The 20031-nt window shown below is 41.2% G+C and overlaps 1 protein-coding gene across 1 annotated transcript in view; it reads left to right on the top strand.

The window, feature by feature from the left end:
• Positions 1-20031, top strand: part of LOC126235074 (Down syndrome cell adhesion molecule-like protein 1 homolog) — a 190267-nt gene that overhangs the window by 117612 nt on the left and 52624 nt on the right. The window contains exons 18-19 of the mRNA XM_049943808.1: positions 8130-8228; positions 8536-8721. Coding sequence (XP_049799765.1) covers positions 8130-8228; positions 8536-8721 — 285 coding nt within the window. The remainder of the gene's footprint in view (positions 1-8129; positions 8229-8535; positions 8722-20031) is intronic.

The raw sequence follows: 20031 nt of genomic DNA, 5'->3' as shown, positions 1-20031 counted from the left end.
CAAATACTGCGTGGATTGGTGCAATTATTTTCCTCTGCTCCTATTTCTGTGAGGATGTGTCACTTTAAATTTGTACTGGTATCAGTACCAAAGTGAAGCTCTTCATGTGAAACGCTTGAGTACTACTATTCAGCTATGGACAGTATTACTATGTTTATGCCTTGATTAAAAGCCCAAGAAATGGCAACTAATGTCTAAGGGAGGGAGGCAAGAGAGGCGGAGATGGATGCCAAATGGTGTGCTGCTTGTGAGGGAAAATGTTCTTGAACTGGCCCTGATCACACCATATTGCCACTCATTGTATGGATGAATTAGCCACCAGTGTTGAGAAAACTTGATAAGGGAAAGTCTCAGAGTTTACATTTTGTTGCCAGACACTCATCAAGAGCTGTGACGCAAGAGATATTACATAGTTGACAATTTTTGTATAGGTAATTAATAAAAATGTGAATGTTATGGAAGAACTGGGTGCTATAGCCCTTTGTAATGGAATGACAAAACCGAACTTAAGCAGACTTGCCAGCAGTAACAACTGACTGAACTCCTTCATTTGCAGTCTATGTACCATTTGACATTTGGTTGTGATCATTTGGCAAATAAGGTTAGACACCTGCACTTTAGGGCATATGTTGAAGTATCATGAATATTTCGAAAGAGAAGAGTGATGCTAAAATGAAATGAAAAACAAAAGCATCCTGACAGTCAGCAGCGAGACAATATTACACTATAAAGAGCCATACCAAATGCTTTTGTCACAGTATCATTTCTACAGTATCATTTCATTGAAATAGCTTCACAAAGAAATGACTATCACAGAAGAGATTTTACCAAAGGCTTCCAGTTTTTCCCAGCTGAAGACTATTATGAATTTCTGAGGAAGAAGTAAAATATGTTCTTTATTATATGACATACTAAAACAAATGTACAGTGGCTACTATAAACAATGAGATACTGAATAGATTATGTTTTAAATTCATTTTTTTAGGAAGCTTGTGCAATTCATAAGTTATTTACCATAATGACACATTTAATTTGTTATGTGCAATGTTTTCCACAATACAGTTCGTACGTAAGAAAATTAGCAATGGTGCACCTTTGGCTGTAGATGGATTCACTTTCAAGAGGTTTTGATATATTCAAGTACTCAGGGAGTCTTTTTACTAATATCAATAGAATGGGTATAGAAACAGAGGCCCATCCAGCAACATTGCACAAAACAATTTTCAGTTTCATCAAAATTCTAAAGATAAGATCACTTACTACTAATTTCAAAACCGATTATTATACCAGCAACATCATATGGATGTGATGCATTAACATTTAAGCAGAAAAATGAAAAAAACTGTTAATATTAGAACAAAAAACACTAAGGATGAAGATAACGTGGAATGGAGGATAAGAAAAAATGATGAATTAATAGAACTGTATAAACACCATGACATAGTTGAAGTGCTAAAAAAAGAAGGTTGGACCAGGCATGGCATATAGCAAGAATGAAGGAGAATAGACAATATAGAATGCCAAGACAATAGATGGAATGAGATGAAGAGGAGGACCCAGAATTCAGATGACATCTGGGAGGACACAGCTGGGATGATACAATGGACAAACTGTACACTCTACAGAAAAAAATGCAAGAGGCTCATAAAGCAGGTCTATGGTCAATAAGGCCCATGCCACATGTTAAGTAAAAAGTAACAGTATAGTTCATTTAATTAATATTTTTCAGTAATGCTTCATTTTTATTAAACCGATTTATGAAATTATAAAACTTGCTAAATGTGCAAAAAAAAAATTGCAGAAAGGTACTTCAGAGGGCAGCTTAGGCAGTTCTGCTAGGAATGCAGGATGATCCCATTGGAGGTCTCACCATACACATACCAGTATAGTGTTGATTTGTTTGATGTGTGTGTGAATGGTTCCAAATTGTTAACAAGAGGTAGTTAGTAGTAATTAATCCATAGTTACCACGTGCCAAGGTATTTAGAAAGCAAGTGAGAGTGTTCTTTGTGTGAAAGAAGAAAAGTAGGTTGAAGATAAGCATCTCATTGACAGCAATTTCCTATGGACATTAGAGCACTTGGGAAAGGAAGCAATCATGAACTGTTCAAGGAGCCACCCCTCCTACACTGAAGCAGCAAAGAAACTTATATAGGTATGTTTATTCAAATACAGAGACATGTAAACAGGGAGAACATGGTGCTGCATTTGGCAATGCAACAAGTTTCTGGTGCAATTGTTAGATCAGTTACAGCTGCCACAATGGCAGATTATGAAGATTTCAATGAGTTTGAATGTGGTGTTATAGTCGGCAAATGACCGATGGGACACAGCATCTCTGAGGTGGCAATGCATTTTCCCATATGACCATTTCATGCATGTACTGTGAATATCAGGAATCCAGTAAAATATCAAATCTCCAACATCACTGTGGCTGGAGAAGGATCCTGCAAGACTGGGACCAATGACAACCGAAGAAAAATGTTCAAGGTGACAGAAGTACAACACATGTGCAAATTGCTGCATATTTCAGAGCTGGGCCACCAACAAGTGTCAGCATGCAAACCATTCAGTGAAACATTATCAATATGGTCTTTCAGAGCCAAAAGCTTTCTCGTATACCCTTGATGACTGCATGACACAAAGCTTTATGCCTCGTCTGGGCCTGTCAACACTGACATTGGACTGCTGATGACTGGAAACATGTTGCCTGGTCAGACAACTCTTGTTTCAAAATGTATAGAGTGCATAGACATGTAGGGTATGGAGACAACCTCATGAATCCATGGACCCTGCATGTCAGCAGTGGACTGCTCAAGGTGATGGAGGCTTTGTAATGGTGTAGGGTGTGTGCAGTTGGAGTGATATGGGACCCCTGATATGTCTAGATATGACTCTGATGGGTGACACATATGTAAGCATCCTGTCTGATCACCCGCAACCTTTAATGTCCATTGTGCATTCCAGTGGACTTCAACAGTTCCAGCAGGACAATGTGACACCCCAAACGTCCAGAATTGCTACAGAGTGGCTCCAGGAACACTCTTGTGAGCTTAAACACTTCTGCTGGCCACCAAACTCCTCAGACTTGAACATTATTGAGCATATCTGGGATGCCTTGTAACTTGCTGTTCAGAAGGGAACTCCACCCCCTCATACTCTTACAGATTTGTGGACAGCTCTGCAGGATTCATGGTGCCAGTTCCCTCCAGCACTACTTCAGACTTTAGTTGAGTGCATTCCATGTCATGTCTTCTGCATGCTCACGGGGGCCCTACACAAAATTAGGCAGGTGCACCAGTTTCTTTCGCTCTTCATGTAAATCACTACTAGTTTCAATCTGTTCTAAAATTAGGGGACATCTTTTATGCTGACTCTTTGTGGCATTTTTGGCAAATGGAAATCCCCTCCATAAAAATCAACATACAGATTCTGCAAAAGGAGATCTTGCCAGATGCACCTCATTCTGTTTGTCCATATACACTCCTGGAAATTGAAATAAGAACACCGTGAATTCATTGTCCCAGGAAGGGGAAACTTTATTGACACATTCCTGGGCTCAGATACATCACATGATCACACTGACAGAATCATAGGCACATAGACACAGGCAACAGAGCATGCACAATGTCGGCACTAGTACAGTGTATATCCACCTTTCGCAGCAATGCAGGCTGCTATTCTCCCATGGAGATGATCGTAGAGATGCTGGATGTAGTCCTGTGGAACGGCTTGCCATGCTATTTCTACCTGGCGCCTCAGTTGGACCAGCGTTCGTGCTGGACGTGCAGACCGCGTGAGACGACGCTTCATCCAGTCCCAAACATGCTCAATGGGGGACAGATCCGGAGATCTTGCTGGCCAGGGTAGTTGACTTACACCTTCTAGAGCACGTTGGGTGGCACGGGATACATGCGGATGTGCATTGTCCTGTTGGACCAGCAAGTTCCCTTGCCGGTCTAGGAATGGTAGAACGATGGGTTCGATGACGGTTTGGATGTACTGTGCACTATTCAGTGTCCCCTCGACGATCACCAGTGGTGTACGGCCAGTGTAGGAGATCGCTCCCCACACCATGATGCCGGGTGTTGGCCCTGTGTGCCTCGGTCATATGCAGTCCTGATTGTGGCGCTCACCTGCACGGCGCCAAACACGCATACGACCATCATTGGCACCAAGGCAGAAGCGACTCTCATCGCTGAAGACGACACGTCTCCATTCGTCCCTCCATTCACACCTGTCGCGACACCACTGGAGGCGGGCTGCACGATGTTGGGGCATGAGCGGAAGACGGCCTAACGGTGTGCGGGACCGTAGCCCAGCTTCATGGAGACGGTTGCGAATGGTCCTCGCCGATACCCCAGGAGCAACAGTGTCCCTAATTTGCTGGGAAGTGGTGGTGCGGTCCCCTACGGCACTGCGTAGGATCCTACGGTCCTGGCGTGCATCTGTGTGTCGCTGCGGTCCGGTCCCAGGTCGACGGGCACGTGCACCTTCCGCCGACCACTGGCGACAACATCGATGTACTGTGGAGACCTCACGCCCCACGTGTTGAGAAATTCGGCGGTACGTCCACCCGGCCTCCCGCATGCCCACTATACGCCCTCGCTCAAAGTCCGTCAACTGCACATACGGTTCACGTCCACGCTGTCGCGGCATGCTACCAGTGTTAAAGACTGCGATGGAGCTCCGTATGCCACGGCAAACTGGCTGACACTGACGGTGGCGGTGCACAAATGCTGCGCAGCTAGCGCCATTCGACGGCCAACACCGCGGTTCCTGGTGTGTCCGCTGTGCCGTGCGTGTGATCATTGCTTGTACAGCCCTCTCGCAGTGTCCGGAGCAAGTATGGTGGGTCTGACACACCGGTGTCAATGTGTTCTTTTTTCCATTTCCAGGAGTGTAATTTGTCGCACCCAAGATATGTAGACAATAGCACATACATTGATGCCATGCTCCCTGACTTTTGGAAGGCATTCAGTGCAGTTCCACACTGTTGTTTAACAGTAGAAAAGCAGATGACAACCTTCTTATGGCAGGCACATTGTTTTTCATGGAGGCATGTAGCAGAACAGTGCACTGTATCTTCCAAAAATTTTGTACACTGCTTTGCTTAAAAAGCGAAGGAAATTTTAAAATATGCTTACTTTTAAAGAGGATTAAGGAAGATGTCATTAACTCAAAGATTCTATAACACTCAGGATATGTTAATTATTACCACAGTTAAAACATGAATAACAGGATCATTCCAATAAGCCGTTTCTCTTGTTACTCATCCCAGCACTCAAGTTGAAATTCAACATGCTCTACCACAGGACACCTGACTGAGTGAGGGGACACAGTGTTTAGCACACTAGACTGGTTCAAACCTGCATCTGGCCATCCTGATTAAAGGTTGAAAATGACAGAATGGTCCCTTTGAAGGGGCACAGCCCATTTCCTTCCCCATCCTTTCAGAGTGTGTACTGTGTCTCTACTGACCTCATTGTCATCAGGATATTAAACACTAATCCTCCTCCTCCTCCTCCCCCTCCTCCTCACTGCAGGATACTTACAATTAATGTAAACATTACACATATTTGTACAAATATATGAAGAGTATTTATTTTTTCATTGGCAAAAGGTCTATGTGAAAAAAGTGATTATATTGTGTCTGCAATTTCATGGCTATAATGTATCAAGATTCAGTGAAATATCTTAACTCTTATAGCTACAAATTGTAAACATTGTCTGTCTACATGACAATTCCTGTGTTATGTATACAACAAAAGAATGCTAATAAATGAAATGAGTTTCATTATTAAAATCTTAAGGAAACATAGTAGTAATCCATTTTTGAGCAATTCTTGGGTATTGTTTATCAGTCTAGGACCCTCAGCAAATAAGAGACATTAACAGGATACATGATGAAGCTCCAATGAAGATTGGCACATTTTGTCATGGGTGATTTGTAGTAAGTGCAAGAGCTGTATGGAGATGCTCAACAAACTCCAGTGGTAGACACTGCTAGAGAGGAATTGTGCTTCATGAAGAGGTTTACTGATGAAATTTTGAGACCGTATGTCTCAAGAAGTACTTCAAGAAGTACATCTCAAGAAGTACTTCCTCCCACATGAGTCTCATAAAATTATCATGATGACAATATAAGAGGGATCAGAGTTGATAGGGAGCTTTATCAATACTCAACAACATGTCTTTCACGAATGTAAAAGGGAAAGGGGAAAAATCACACATCGTAAGGTGGTTTCTGAAGAATAGATGAGATGTAGATTTTAACAAGCTTATCTGTTTGTCACACTTCAGGAACCTCAAAGTACTGCCTGTAAAAGTTCTGAATATTTTAAAATGTGTAGAGATCCCCTGCTGCAGCAGAGCTATTGTGTGTCCTGGCTTGTTTATGAACATATGGTCTACGGGGCTCCCAGCCTGCCTTATCTATAATAGTTGGACATGTGGCAGCATGAGGGAGCTAGCATGTCCATGGGAGGCTTTTAGGACAATCATATTCCCAGTCCTGTGCTGATGCCAGAGAGAAGCGATTTAACACAAGGTGACGACACCTCATGATGCAAAAAAGTAAAGAATAGGCCTACGATTCATCCCACTGTCTCCCACATGCCTTAGGTCCTACTGACAGTTGAGTGACTTTTTATTAATTGTCTGCAACCAATGATTCCAGTGATGCATGAGGATGATGGTCATTAAAAGATGGGTATGGCTCAAATAAAAGCTTTATCATAGCTTCATTTCTTAAGAGTGCCTATATTATTTTAAAAGCTGACAAAATTACAAAAATGCACTTCAATGTCTTTATTTCATAATTATACAGAGAAGTACCACAGTTTTACTGTAGACACTGGTAGACAAGATTTCCATAGACTGCTTGTTTTCTCCAAGATTCGTCTTTCTAGAGAATTAAACAATACTTGGGGCAAAGCTGCATATTATCCAAAAAGTAAAGAAGCAGATGAGACATCAACACAATAATTTCTTTAGTGCCTTGTTAACAATACATCAAATGTGGTCAACAGAGAAAATTATACACTCTTGTAGTTCTATAACAAGGTAATCTGGAATATATGCTTCATACTGTGTTAGGATGTGGGGAAACATACAAGCTGCTGTAACAGCTGAAGAAGCCTGCAGATAACACAAGGAGGCTTTCTCATGTAGGCTTTTCTCTTGCTCTTTAAATAAAGAATCACGCAGTTGTGGATGGAATAGTAGCTGGTGGTGAGGGACAATAAGCTACAACTCATGGTGCCAAGTGTCCAACTATGAAGTACCTCATACCAGTCAATTCATTGTCTGGCAGAATTAGCTGATCAGTCAGTAATTGAGAATCTGTGAAATGTGATGAACCAAGATAGAGGATACAATTCTAAACATACTCTGGATAGCATACTCAAATATAACTAGCCTAACATGATTTAGGATTTCCGTGACTTCATAAAATAATTTCAGGAGATGTGGAACACATCCAGACCTTCTTTATCAAAACAAACTGAATTTTTATCCACCAAAACTGGTACTCAGAATCCTCTCATACTGATGATGAAACAAACTTCCTTTTACTAGGAATGGGCTACTTACGTGCATGCAGCATTGATTATGATTTGTAACAATTACTGGAATCTGCACAAAGTTATTGCACCATCTGCTTGTGTCTCCTCTTTGGTCACTATGAAGATATACCCACAACAAATTGACAGACACTTTTAATGTAGTGATATTTCAATCGGTTCTTTCTTTGTTCTACATCAAGTTATAGCCATACAGAGGTTCTCCTATAAAATTTCAATCCTATTGTACAAAACTTCTCATGGATTACTGACAAATATTAGATTTTGCATAGCAGTATGTGATTTTATGTAGTAATGACTTGCTTTGTTTCCTATGTGATATTTTTTGAATAATCCTTATATTCATTTTTTGTCTCTTAATTGTCACCACTGTTAATTGGCTATGAAATTGTACAAAAAATAAATAAACAAATTCAGTTCAGCATATCACAGTCATATAATTTGGCCAAGCTATGATCATCATATTTTTGTTCAGTGATCTCAGTTAACCCACAAGTTTAAAAGTTTTTGCCTCAAAAACATGAACCTTATTTTTAATTGTTTCAGTTCCATCTGCTCCAACAGATTTTCAAGCAGCTTCTCACTCTACATCCACCATCAGCCTGACATGGCTGCCACCTCCATCAAGAGGGAGTACTGTAAAAGGTATGGCGAATGCTATTAATTGTTGATGTAATGTAATGAAGAAATGTCCTCAAAAAGAATCTGACCTGGATGTGGAGGGATATGTTGATTTTATTACAAACTAAGTGACTAGGAGAAATGTTTTATAGATCCATTGTCTTATTAAACAAAAGTGTATTCATCACAAAAGAAAGTACAGCCTCTTGGGGGATCAAACCATTGTCCTAAAAGTCTATTCTAGTTTCAACATTCTTCCACCTCTTTTCATGGAATAAATAAATTTATTTGTTTGTATTTATGCTTTTCATTGCTGATGGTGTAATTCCAGGTTATTATCTACATTTCAAAAGAGAATTTGGTGAGTGGGAGAAGATAAAGATCCCTGCTCATGAATCACATTTCACTTTAAAAAATCTCCAGTGTGGTACCAGACATCAGTTCTATCTTCAAGCATTTAATCAGCTAGGTCAGAGTTCTCCAACCCCTACAATATCACAGCGGACTCAAGGTTCTGGTATGTACTATGAAATTTCAAAGATTATCTCTGCAGTAGTAGTATAGCCACTGTCAGGGCAACACACTGAACTCAAAGGCTGCTGTGCAGTGCCTGCTTCATCCGAGAGGTTAACTTATTTATTGTCCATGAGCTTTTGTAATTGAATAGTCCCCAAATTACATTTGTCTGTGACAATGTAGTGCTTTTATTTATTTAATTCTTATGAAGAAACCCAGCACTGCCCAGGTATTTAGAGCTTTGCATCCACACCCATGCTATGCAGCATCTGGCTCATGCACAACGTTCATGACACTATCTTTCCTGAAATATATGTCATACAGTGGGATAATTTTGTAAGTACATTCACTGGGATATCTGGACCCTGTCTACAAAATGTGTTGTGAGTGGAATTAGTAGTAACAAAGCAGTAAATTTAATGTCATGCACAATGCAGTAGTATTTCATGCATCTCACTGTTTATGACTTCAGATCTCTTGAACAATGTGTCATACAATGATAGACCATTGCAGGTAAATTCATATGTGGATACTGTCTGCAAAATTTATTGTGAATAGAGTTAGTAGCAAAGAAGTAATAAATTAAAAACATCATGCATAATGAGACAGTTTTTCATGCATTTCACTGTTAATGATGTCATATCTCCTGAACCATGTGTCATGCAATGATATAATTTTGCACTTATATTGAGTGGTATATGTGTTTACTGTCTGTAAAATGTCATGAATACAGTTAGTAGTAGCAAATTATAATGTCATGCCTCATGTGGTACTTTTATTGCATGAACAGTAGAAAAGTAATAAGCGATAAACATTTTTCCTTCAGGCATGGGTGTGTGTGTGTGTGTGTTGTCCTTAGTGTAAGTTAGTTTAAGTTAGTTTAATTAGTGTGTAAGCCTAGGGACTCATGACCTCAGCAGTTTGGTTCAATAGTCCTTACCACAAATTTACAACTTTCCTTTCATCATTTTGAAGGAGTTGTCAGCAGGAAGGAATTTTGTAATGGTTTGAAATTTAAAGTTTTTTGCAAGTCACTAAGTGCTCTCATCCACAAATACTGAGTGGATAAAATCTGGGAAGTTATGCATTGTGGGATAGCTAGTTTTTTTCCCCACCTTTATCCCTGTGATAAAGTAGATGAGTCTTACCCCCATAGCAACTGTCAGCTGACAGTAAGGTATATGTGTACCAAGTTTGGTTGAAATCTGTCCTGTGGTTTAGGAGGGGATATGGAAAACATGCTCAGATACCATCTACCTATAAAAAGGGTAGGGGTGGGACTGAAAAAGTATCTAGCTTACAATGCATGACTTCCCAGACTTCATCCATCCAGTATTTGTGATTGAGAGCAATTAGCAACTTGCAACAAACTTTACATGTAATTTCAAACCTTTACAAAATTTCTTCTTGCTGACAAGTCTCATATATATATATATATATATATATATATATATATATATATATATATATATATATATATATATATATATATATATAACATGTTAAGTTGGAGACAGACACATTGAAAATACACACTGGTGCTGGAGTTGGCGGTCATATGGTCATATGTGTGTGAGGTGTGCTTGCTTGGTGAATGAATGGTGTGAGTTTCTCTTTCTTGTTCTGATGAAGGCTGCAGCCAAAAGCATATGTGTAACTGTCTTTTAAATGTGCCTGTGTGCAACTTAACATGCCATCTTTATGGTAAATGCCAATCTATCTTTTCCTATTTTAAACATTATAAATTATTAGACACATGTTCAGAGCTTAGCAGTGTGGTTCACCATTGTCAGCGGCACCACCTTCTCCTACTTCTACATACATACATGGAAACACATTTAGCAACAAGAACATACCCAGAATCTGAACTGGATGAAGTGGAGGGGCAAGGTCAGAAGGGAGTAGGAGGAGGGCAGCCCGTATTCATTTCCTTGTGAATGATTACATAAGGAAACAATTCTGATATTTCTTAATGAAACAGCTCTAGATCCACCTTTTACTAGACAGTGTCTATTACATGTTCTGGCTTTGTTCATACTGATACAGAATTATTACATAAGTCTTTCTGATAGAGGTTGGAAGAGGGGAGGAAGGCATGAGAGTGTAAGCTGCTCTGCCTTGCCTCTTACTGGGTACATCTTTGGGTAGGACTATTAACAACATTTATGGCACATTGTCAGGAAAATCAATGGGACTTTCCATTCAGTTCAGTTTCACTCTATTTCCACTGTTTTATCAGTTTAATTTAATCATTTTATGTATTTTAATAATTCCATACTCTTCAAAAATTGTGTTTAGTAATGACAGATTGCTCAGTTCTGTGCTGGTTGTTTGCAGTTAGAGATGGAAAGCCATTTTTGACAGATAGAAGACATATTGATGGTATCAATAGGTTTCATGTTGCTGCTCTGTCATGTGACAGCAGATTGACAACTGGGATGATGGCCATGACATATCGGCTACCTCCAATCTTGTGTGTAGTAGCTGATACTGCTGCATCATACACTCTATCTGGGTGTGAATGTTGGGCTATGTTATAACCCCACAAAACTGATCACAACATTAACTGAATGTGTGGGAAAGGGAGTATCATCAGAGTGTTGGCAAAATAGTGACACAGCATAGAGATATGATTTCCACACTATTTATTTATTGGTAAGCACAATATACATAATTCATGTAATCATTATGAGAATATGGAAAGTACTAACTACTTCTGCCTCACTGGGCAGTGATCCTCCATTTACAGAGTCAGAGGTGTTATGCCACCACAGAGCCCAACCCTTATGGAGCAGAGCATGTGAGAATAGGCTGCAGTGGGGCGTTGTCTGTCATAAGTGGTGTAGGCAGCTTTGTAATGGTTGATGCGATGGAAGACACATTGTAGTCAGCAAGGTGCAGAGGGGGCTGCAGAGCATGCCCAAAGTGTGATGTCAGCAGTACAACTACCAGGTTGCCACTGGTGGCATTGGCAGATATGGAAGTAGTCTCTGGGGCATCTTTAATTGTTGCTGACTCAGGAGTGGCAATTGGAGAGGGAGGCATGTTGGTGGAGTTTCCTTGCACTGTTTCATCCACAGGAGGTGTTGCAGGGCTGGTAGTGTTGTAAACCATGGTGGTGATGGTGAGTGTACTGTCTGCTGAAAATGGGAGGTGAGTCCCATCACATCAATTTCTGAACAGCAGTGGATCGTGTGTGACAGCACTTGCAACTGACCACCTGTCCATGTAGGTAGCTATAACCACGAGGTTGGTATCATGTAATGTGGCAGATATGTCATCAGGCAGAAAATCATGGAGATTTACACACACTTAGAAATTGACTAAGAGGTGCATAGGAGATGGTGGGGGTGGAGAGTGTCTGTTGTGACAGATCTGCTTATGTCCACACTGCTTTAAGTCGGTTCACAGACAATGTTGTTTTTTTCAGCAATTTTGATATCAAAAGTGTTTTTATCACAGTTCAGCTCTTAGTATGGTCCTGTAAACGGTGGTTGCAGGGCGGGATTCATTGTGTCTGTACACTGCATCACAAGAGAACAAGTGGCCAGATCTTTATGAATAAAAATTAATTGTGCCATGAGATGAGGTGGGTTGGCACACAGATGTTTTGGATGTGTGTGCACACTCGCACCACTAAGTCTGATAATTGGACCATAGCATGCACTATGGATTCAGTGGGTAGAGTGAGGGGCCCACCATATAGTTGTTAAATCCTACCTAGTCACCAAATAGGTGGTGTCTAGGAAACTTGCTTTCTTAGATCACTAGACAACAATTCAAGCGAATTTTATTACAAAAAAATAAAAGACTATACTTAACTTTGAGAATTTCATAGATGTGTCACAAGCAAAGGGCAACAGGCAAAATATACAAGCTTTCTCAGTGTACGCAATTCCTAACACAAGTGAAGTAATACAGTTCATGCTTCTATTCAGGTTGCTAGACCTGAAGCTTCTCTTTTACTGGGCCTCAACCAATCAGGTACAGTGCTTATGTCCTCTTCACATAGAGGCCACTGCCGTTGCATTGTCATCCTAGAGAGGGGTTTGTCAGTGTGCAATTGACTGACATTTTCACACAGCCCTCTCTGCTCTATCATTCCCAACTGGTATGCCAGTGTTTGACTTTACACCATATCAATATTATTTCAGTGAGCGACACATCAAGGTCATCTTTATGTGTTGTGTGAATGCCTACAAGAACCCTTGGAAGGGCCTCCACCAACAATTCTGAGTGGCACATGAAGCAGCTTTTATTGCCTGATCCACCCTTCCATGAGGCCAGTGGACTGGAGGTACAAGGTGGTTGTGTGGAACTGGTGGCATCTGCTTAGGTGGCATAAGTCATTGAATAGTTGGCATTCAAAAGTCTGACCCTGCTCCAACATTAAGGAGGCTGGGCAGCCAAATCTGGCAATCTAGCTGTTGATGAAAGTTTTTCATACTGTCTCTATTGATATGTTGTAAATGGGCGTGGCCTCCACCCATCATGTAACAAGATCTATGATTGATAGAATGTAATGGGAACTATGCGTTTCAGGGAGTGCTCCTGAGATGTCTATGTTGATGAGATGGAACTGCCCCTTTGCCGTCAGCAATTTACCAAAAGGGGACTGTGTGTGGATGTCAGTCCTTGCCTGCTGGCACACATACAAGTCCTGGTCCATGTGGTACAACCCTTTTTAATGTTAGGCCACATGTGGCCTGATGTGGCATGTGGTAGGGCTCAGATAAGCAAGGTTGTGAAGAAGGTAAAAAATTGTTCTGAAACATGGTTTTGGGATGTCTGGCTGAGCCCATTCATTTGAAATGTCACACCAAACTTGTTTGGTCATGCTGGATAGTGTGCATTGTTGCAATTGGAGTCTACTGTCTTATTTGTTAAACAAGCTGTGGACATTGGCATCTGTCACTTGTGCATCTGCACTTCTATCAAAGTCCAGCCAGGTGGAGGTAGCAGTGATAAGGACAAGAGAGTCCACCACAATATTATTGGAACCTTTCATGTATCACACATTGATAGTGAACTCTACTGCAAAATCTAGGTGGCAGAATCTCCTGGATGCAGAATCTGCTGACAAGTTGTGGAATGCATCTGCCAATGGATGATGGTCTGTGTATATGGTAAGAGTTCTCCCATCAACATCATCTTGAAAGTGACAAACTGCTTCATATATCACTAGTAGTTTGCAGTCAAGTAAGGACCATTTTTGTGGGTGTCAGTAAGTTTATGCAAGAAGATCTGAGTGGCTGAGTGATCACTAGCATCACACACAATAATTAGATGTACATTACGTGATGGGTTGGTTAGGGTCATGGCATGTAACATGTGTCCTTTTATTTTGTTGAAAGGCTGCCAGCATTTGCAGTGTCTTAACAAGGCATCATTTACCATATGTATTCTCGCCATGCAAGTGCTTGTATGAGTGGTGGCAAAGTCTCAGAGGTGTGTGGCAACTAGGTACAGTACAAATTTACTACCCAAAAAAAATATGCAGCTCTTGGTAGTTGTTGGGAGGTGGGAGGGGCATGTCTGAACAGTTTCCTCAGAAGTAAGAGGCACCCCATACACGCCAATGTGGTACCCAAAAAAGGTCACATGGAGTTGCCAAAGTTGGCATTCGTCATTGTTTATTCTGACCCCATGGGAGGCCAGCTTATCAAGGAGGATAAAAAGGTGTTCATCATGGTCTTGCTCATTCTGCAAAATAATCATAACATCATCCAGACAGGTGGAACAAAAAGGCAAATTGAACAGTAAGCTACCAATAAATCTTGGCATCTCTGTGCCATATTTTTAGTCCATACAGCATAGAGGAACACAAAGAGACTGAATTGTATGATTATCACAGTTTTTGGTACCTCTTCATCCGCCATCAGAATCTGCAGGTATGCTGTTTTGCAGTCAACGACACTGAAAATTTTTGCAAGTTCAGAATGGGGTAGCTGTCAGTGATTGTATGGGCGTTAAGGCAGTGGTAGTTGCCACATGAGTGCCAAGTAACATTCTTTTTATGAGCTAGTTTTATTGGAGGGACCCAAGCACTGTTTGATGGGTTGGCATAGTCAGCCCATGCCACTTCGTGAAAGTTAGTCCACCGCAGCTTTAGCCACTTCAAGTTTGTGAGGAGCTAGATGATGGACACAGCAATGGACAGGGAGTCTGGTGTGGTTGTAGTGAAATGGACTGTACCATCCCCCACAATACATATTGCATGTTGTCTAATGGAGGAGCATGGAGTGTGTCCAGGAAGCAGGGTGTGATGTGATTCACCATCACTGTTAATGTCACATGACGTTGTCTCAGGAATCCTCTCAAGTGGGAGTTATGATGCTTCGCTAACTTGAGAAGTGGCTGTAATAGCAGCACTGTGGTAGTGATCAGTGTCAGGATGATGGTCATCAAGCTTCTGCTGAGCTGCATGTAGTGACATGGTGGTGTCCACTACTTGTCTCCGTAGTTGTTTGTTGGTGAGGTACATGACCTTGTTGTTGTCAGGATGTAATGAAGAGTCTCAGCTGTCTTTAAGCTTAGCTGGTTGAAAAGTTTTTCGCTTTGTAGCTTCAGGTTGAGTGATACATCAAGTGGCAGCAGCGTGATTGAGGGTGCTGCAATGACGGCAGGTGGTGTATCATTTACCATACCACAGATCAGTTGCTCGTCATTCTGTCATAATAGGAGGATGTGATTTAAATCTGGCATTAGTTGGTAGTGCTGGAGGAAGTTGGCTCCTAGGACTGTTCAACTCTCTCTGCCACTACCAACATCCAAGGTATTTTGCATATCTGTACCAAGGTTGAGCATGATGTGTGCAGTTCCAGCAACTGTGATCACAGGGTCATTTGCCAGATGCAGTTGCAGTGGTGACAGCAACAGTGTGGCAGGTGTGAGAGCAGGCAGTATAGCACTCACATCAGCCCCAGTATCAACAAGGAAATATATGTGCAAGTGCCTGTCATGGATGAACAGATGGGGACAATCTGCCCTTTGTTGTGATGTGAAGAGGCATCTTGTTTATGAAGAGCAGTCTGGTGCACGTACGTCACATCTACATACTAGTTTGGGTAGATGCAGGGTTATCTGCAGCACTGTGCATCTTGCAAAATCTGGTGTGAAGCCAGCAGTACGTTGTAATGTGTTGGGCATGGAGGCATGTGATTCACTTGGTTGGTGCAGCTTTTGTTTATACATCAAGTGGCCAACTGGGAGATGGGGAGTGACAACTTCGGCCATAATATAAGCAATTGTGGATTGCCGGAGCCATGAAAGGTGCTTGGGGTGGTAGAGGCCAGGGACACAGCCCAGTTTGGGCTGGTGTGTTCATCATCAGGCAGTCCACAGCTGCACAGAATGTCGGGATAACTCAGCCGGGATCGTGCAAAATCAATTTTGGTGCATGTGTACTGAACATTGACAGTGACATAGCACTTTTGGTTGTGTGCTAGCATGGATGTTCTCTGGCAGTTTTAGGAGCCAAACTGCCAATAGCATGTGGTCAGACAGGAGCGTTTGGTCAATTGGAGCTCACGAGCAGTGCCAGAGTGAAGACAGCATGCAGTTTTTCAAAGTAGTCTCATTGATGATGAGGTTTAGCTGCTGCCCAGATGTGTTTATTAGTCATTGTAGCAACATTGTCTTAGAAGTTCTGTATTTGTGAGATGCTGGAACACCCAAAAGCAAATTGCTAATAAGGTCCAAACTGTATCTGAGGTGGTTAAGAAGAATGGTGAACTTCTCATGATCCGCAGTGTTGCCATTGGCTGACATCAAACATTCACTGAGGGCAAACCACCTCATGAGAGAATCTGTGCAGAACAATCATAGTTTCAGATGATGGTGGATGGTATGATGGCTGTCAGTGGTTTTATTGTGAGGCAACATTGTGAGGTGAGCATGACAATGCTGGAGATGCTGGAGTATCAGTGCAAGAGATGATCAGCATCACATCACAATGCGCATAGGACTTGGGTGGGTGTTTGAAGAACAGCTGCACATGTGAGTGAAGTTCAAGGGCCATCACAGTACATACTGCTTTCCCAGTGTCACATGTCTGAGGCAGCAGAAATTGTATGTGAGAGTGCGCATGAGGTCCTGGCAATGTAAAGAAGGAAGACATAGTCCATTTATTATCCAATGATACAGTCCACATCTCAGGGAATTGTATGGATGTGCAGTCATTTGTGACATGACTGATACAGGTGTGACATCATTTGAACTGGGAGACAGCGATATCTGACCTTGCCAAGGTGTGCTCATGAAGTACCTAGTTGGTTTTGGTGTTGTGTGCAGGTGATTGCAAATGGAAAGCATGATGCTGGACTGGAAGCAAGTCAATTGTGTTGCCTGGCACAGCAGGGATGTGAGTGATGTCATAGTCTGTCTCTCAGAACTCGCATGTGGTCACAACAGTCAGAATAGGATCTGGAAAATCAGAATGCACAGGTACTGAAAGGTGATGTAAACCTTGATCCCACAGTCCATTGTCAGATGGATGATGAAACAGAATGATGGGGTGGTATGGTGTAGGCATTGTTGTTCATCTGTAATGGCAGTGTGGAAGGCATCTGTATGATTCAGGTCATTAATGTGAGTGTCATAAGGCTCATAACACTAGCATTGGATCAGGCAATGTTTTTTCCTTTGTGAAAGTCAAAGGACTTAGATTAATGTTTGTTACAAAGAGGGACAGACACTGTTTATTGTGTTTCTTTACTGCATTTTTGTCTGAAGTACCAGGAATAGATTCACTCAGTGTCAAATCTGGAATGTTTATCTTGAAGTCACTCAGTATATTCAATGCTCCTCATGGCACAGTTTGCTGCTTTGCATAGGCAGTGTTGCAAGTTTGGTCGAAAGATACGGTGAACAATGATGGCATTGTCACTATATCATTCAGCAGTGTAGTGTCATCCAAGCCTTGGTGGATGTTTATTGATTTTGCACGGAATGTGTGGGGAATTCACAAGCACTTGTTGAGAGATGTTGTCAACATTGCTGAAGAAACAGTGAAGTTGTAGTGGCAGCATTCTCAATGGCATAACTGAGGCAGCAGATTTTTGACTTCACAGCTAAATTGTGGTTTGATGCAGAAATTTGGAGTCACCACTGTGGGAAACTGGGTACCAGCAGAATAGTGGTTCGATGCAGAAATTTGGAGTCAACACTGTGTGAAACTGGGTGCCAGCAGAATAGTGACACAGCATAGAGATACAATTTCCACACCATTTATTGGTAAGAGTTTTATACATTAACTTATGTAATCATTACAAGCGTACAGAGTATGTTAACCCTTACTGCCTCACGATGCATTGATCCTCCATTTAGCAAGTCAGAGATGGTACACAGACACAAGCATAACTAATTTCTGTAACAACCGCATAAATTGTTAGTTAGTCCTCACTCCAAACAGTAAAATTTCTCAGTGAATTATTCATCTGAGCCCCAGATAGAAATTATTCTGAGATCATTTGAGATTAAAGGAAGCAAACTTAGCCAGATAACATGTATTTTGTGATCAAAATTCCATATACACAATAGATGCTAGAAACCACAAGTTGCTAATTCATGCCACTAAACACATGCTAAACAGTTGTGATGCATAGTCCACTTGTAGAAGTGAGTCAGATAACAACACACTGAGGCAGAGGTGGCACTGTACACCTCAGTGACTCTATGGTTGAGTTCCAGACTACAAACTTACAGGTCCAGTATTCAATCCCACATTGGTCTTAGGATTTTTTCCTGTCACTTATTGCTTGCATCACTTCTTACACTGAAAAAGCAGGAAAGTCAAGCTGTACTGTGTTTCGGAGTCCATGTTAAACTCTAAGTCCCCCTGCAAATGCCTCATAAGTTGGTTTGGAGTTTTAAGAGGAAGGCAAAGGCACACCACCTCCAATAAACCAATGCAATACAAGTGTTCAAACCAACCTTCAGGTTGAGAAAAGCTTTGCAGAATAAAAAATGTAGCTTAAGAATGCCTACTAGGGAAATGGCACTAGAAGTTACACTACCAACACAGCACAATTCAACTGACTCTGTCCTAGCCATTACTTCCTCCCCTTCCTCTCCCTAGCAGCATGCAGAAGTTTTCAGATCAGTGGCTGTTGGCCATACAAGGTGCAGCAAGTTTCAGAATTGTTATTTGTGTCAACAGGAAATCTTCTGAGTTGTTAAGTCATATCATATTCCTCTTCATAACTCTTCACTACTCAAAATTTCAGTCCCCGTGCTGGGATCTCCTTCAGGATTCCCCTTGTGTCCCAGGATGAAAATTCTGTCTGATGTAGAGAGTACCATTAGCTTCAATAACATATTAGAAGCATAGCTCACAATGTGTAGTATTTTTTTCCAGAATCTATAGCTGTTCTCTGGATTGTGGTTTTGAGACTCTTGTAGGTTGTTATGTAAACACTTCCATTGGTGTACTACAGGAGGCCTTTATGGATGTACTACAGGTACAGTGTACACATGTGAGTTTTCTGGATTAGAGAAACCCTTCCACATATATGAGGAGTACTTACACATAGAATTATCAGTACAAATTATTTTGAATTAAAAATAACACTTTTCTTGGACAGATTAGCTAGATACCACTGGATGCAAATTATTTACTGTCATTTAAAAAACAGTCAGTCATTTAAAAAATCAGTCATTAAAAGTGAAATAAATCTGGATTAAGGATGAAACAACATGTCTGAATCAAAAATAATAATTAGTCAATTACACCACCTGCTGCCATAAATATAAAAGTGGCAAAACCTTGCAAAGAAATCATGGGTAATACAATGCATAAATTCATTTATCATACAATAGTAAAGTTCCCCATGAGCCATGGCACTTGCCACAGTGAGGCGTCAGTGATGAATACAACTGTATCATAGGTGGAACCATGTTAGATGGGTGTCTTTCAGGAGGACATACAAACATATAGTTTCTGGAGATGGGCAGCAGGCTTTTTGATAGTTGCAGGGACTGCTGTCTGTATCATTGCCTGATCTGGCCTTGTAACATAAGTCAACTTGGCCTCACTGTATTGGTACTGCAAATAGCTGAAAGCAAGCTACAGTAGTCATATTTTCTGAGGATATGCAGCTGTACTATAGGCTTACACATGCTAGAACAGCATGGAGAGCTGTGTCAATCCAGCCTTTGGACTGCAGGCCACGACAACTACTATAGTAATGGAGAGAGATTTCAGATTTGTTGTAATAATCTGGAAGACTTCATGTGTATGGCCGAGACAAAAATTTCTATGATATTGCACTAAATATCGTTTCCAAAAATTATCTTGAATAGTTGGGCAAGC

Source organism: Schistocerca nitens, chromosome 2 (genome assembly GCF_023898315.1).
Source record: "Schistocerca nitens isolate TAMUIC-IGC-003100 chromosome 2, iqSchNite1.1, whole genome shotgun sequence".
Classification (NCBI taxonomy): domain Eukaryota; kingdom Metazoa; phylum Arthropoda; class Insecta; order Orthoptera; family Acrididae; genus Schistocerca; species Schistocerca nitens.
The sequence above is the reverse complement of the archived record's forward strand: the minus strand, read 5'-3'. Positions and strand labels throughout refer to the sequence as shown.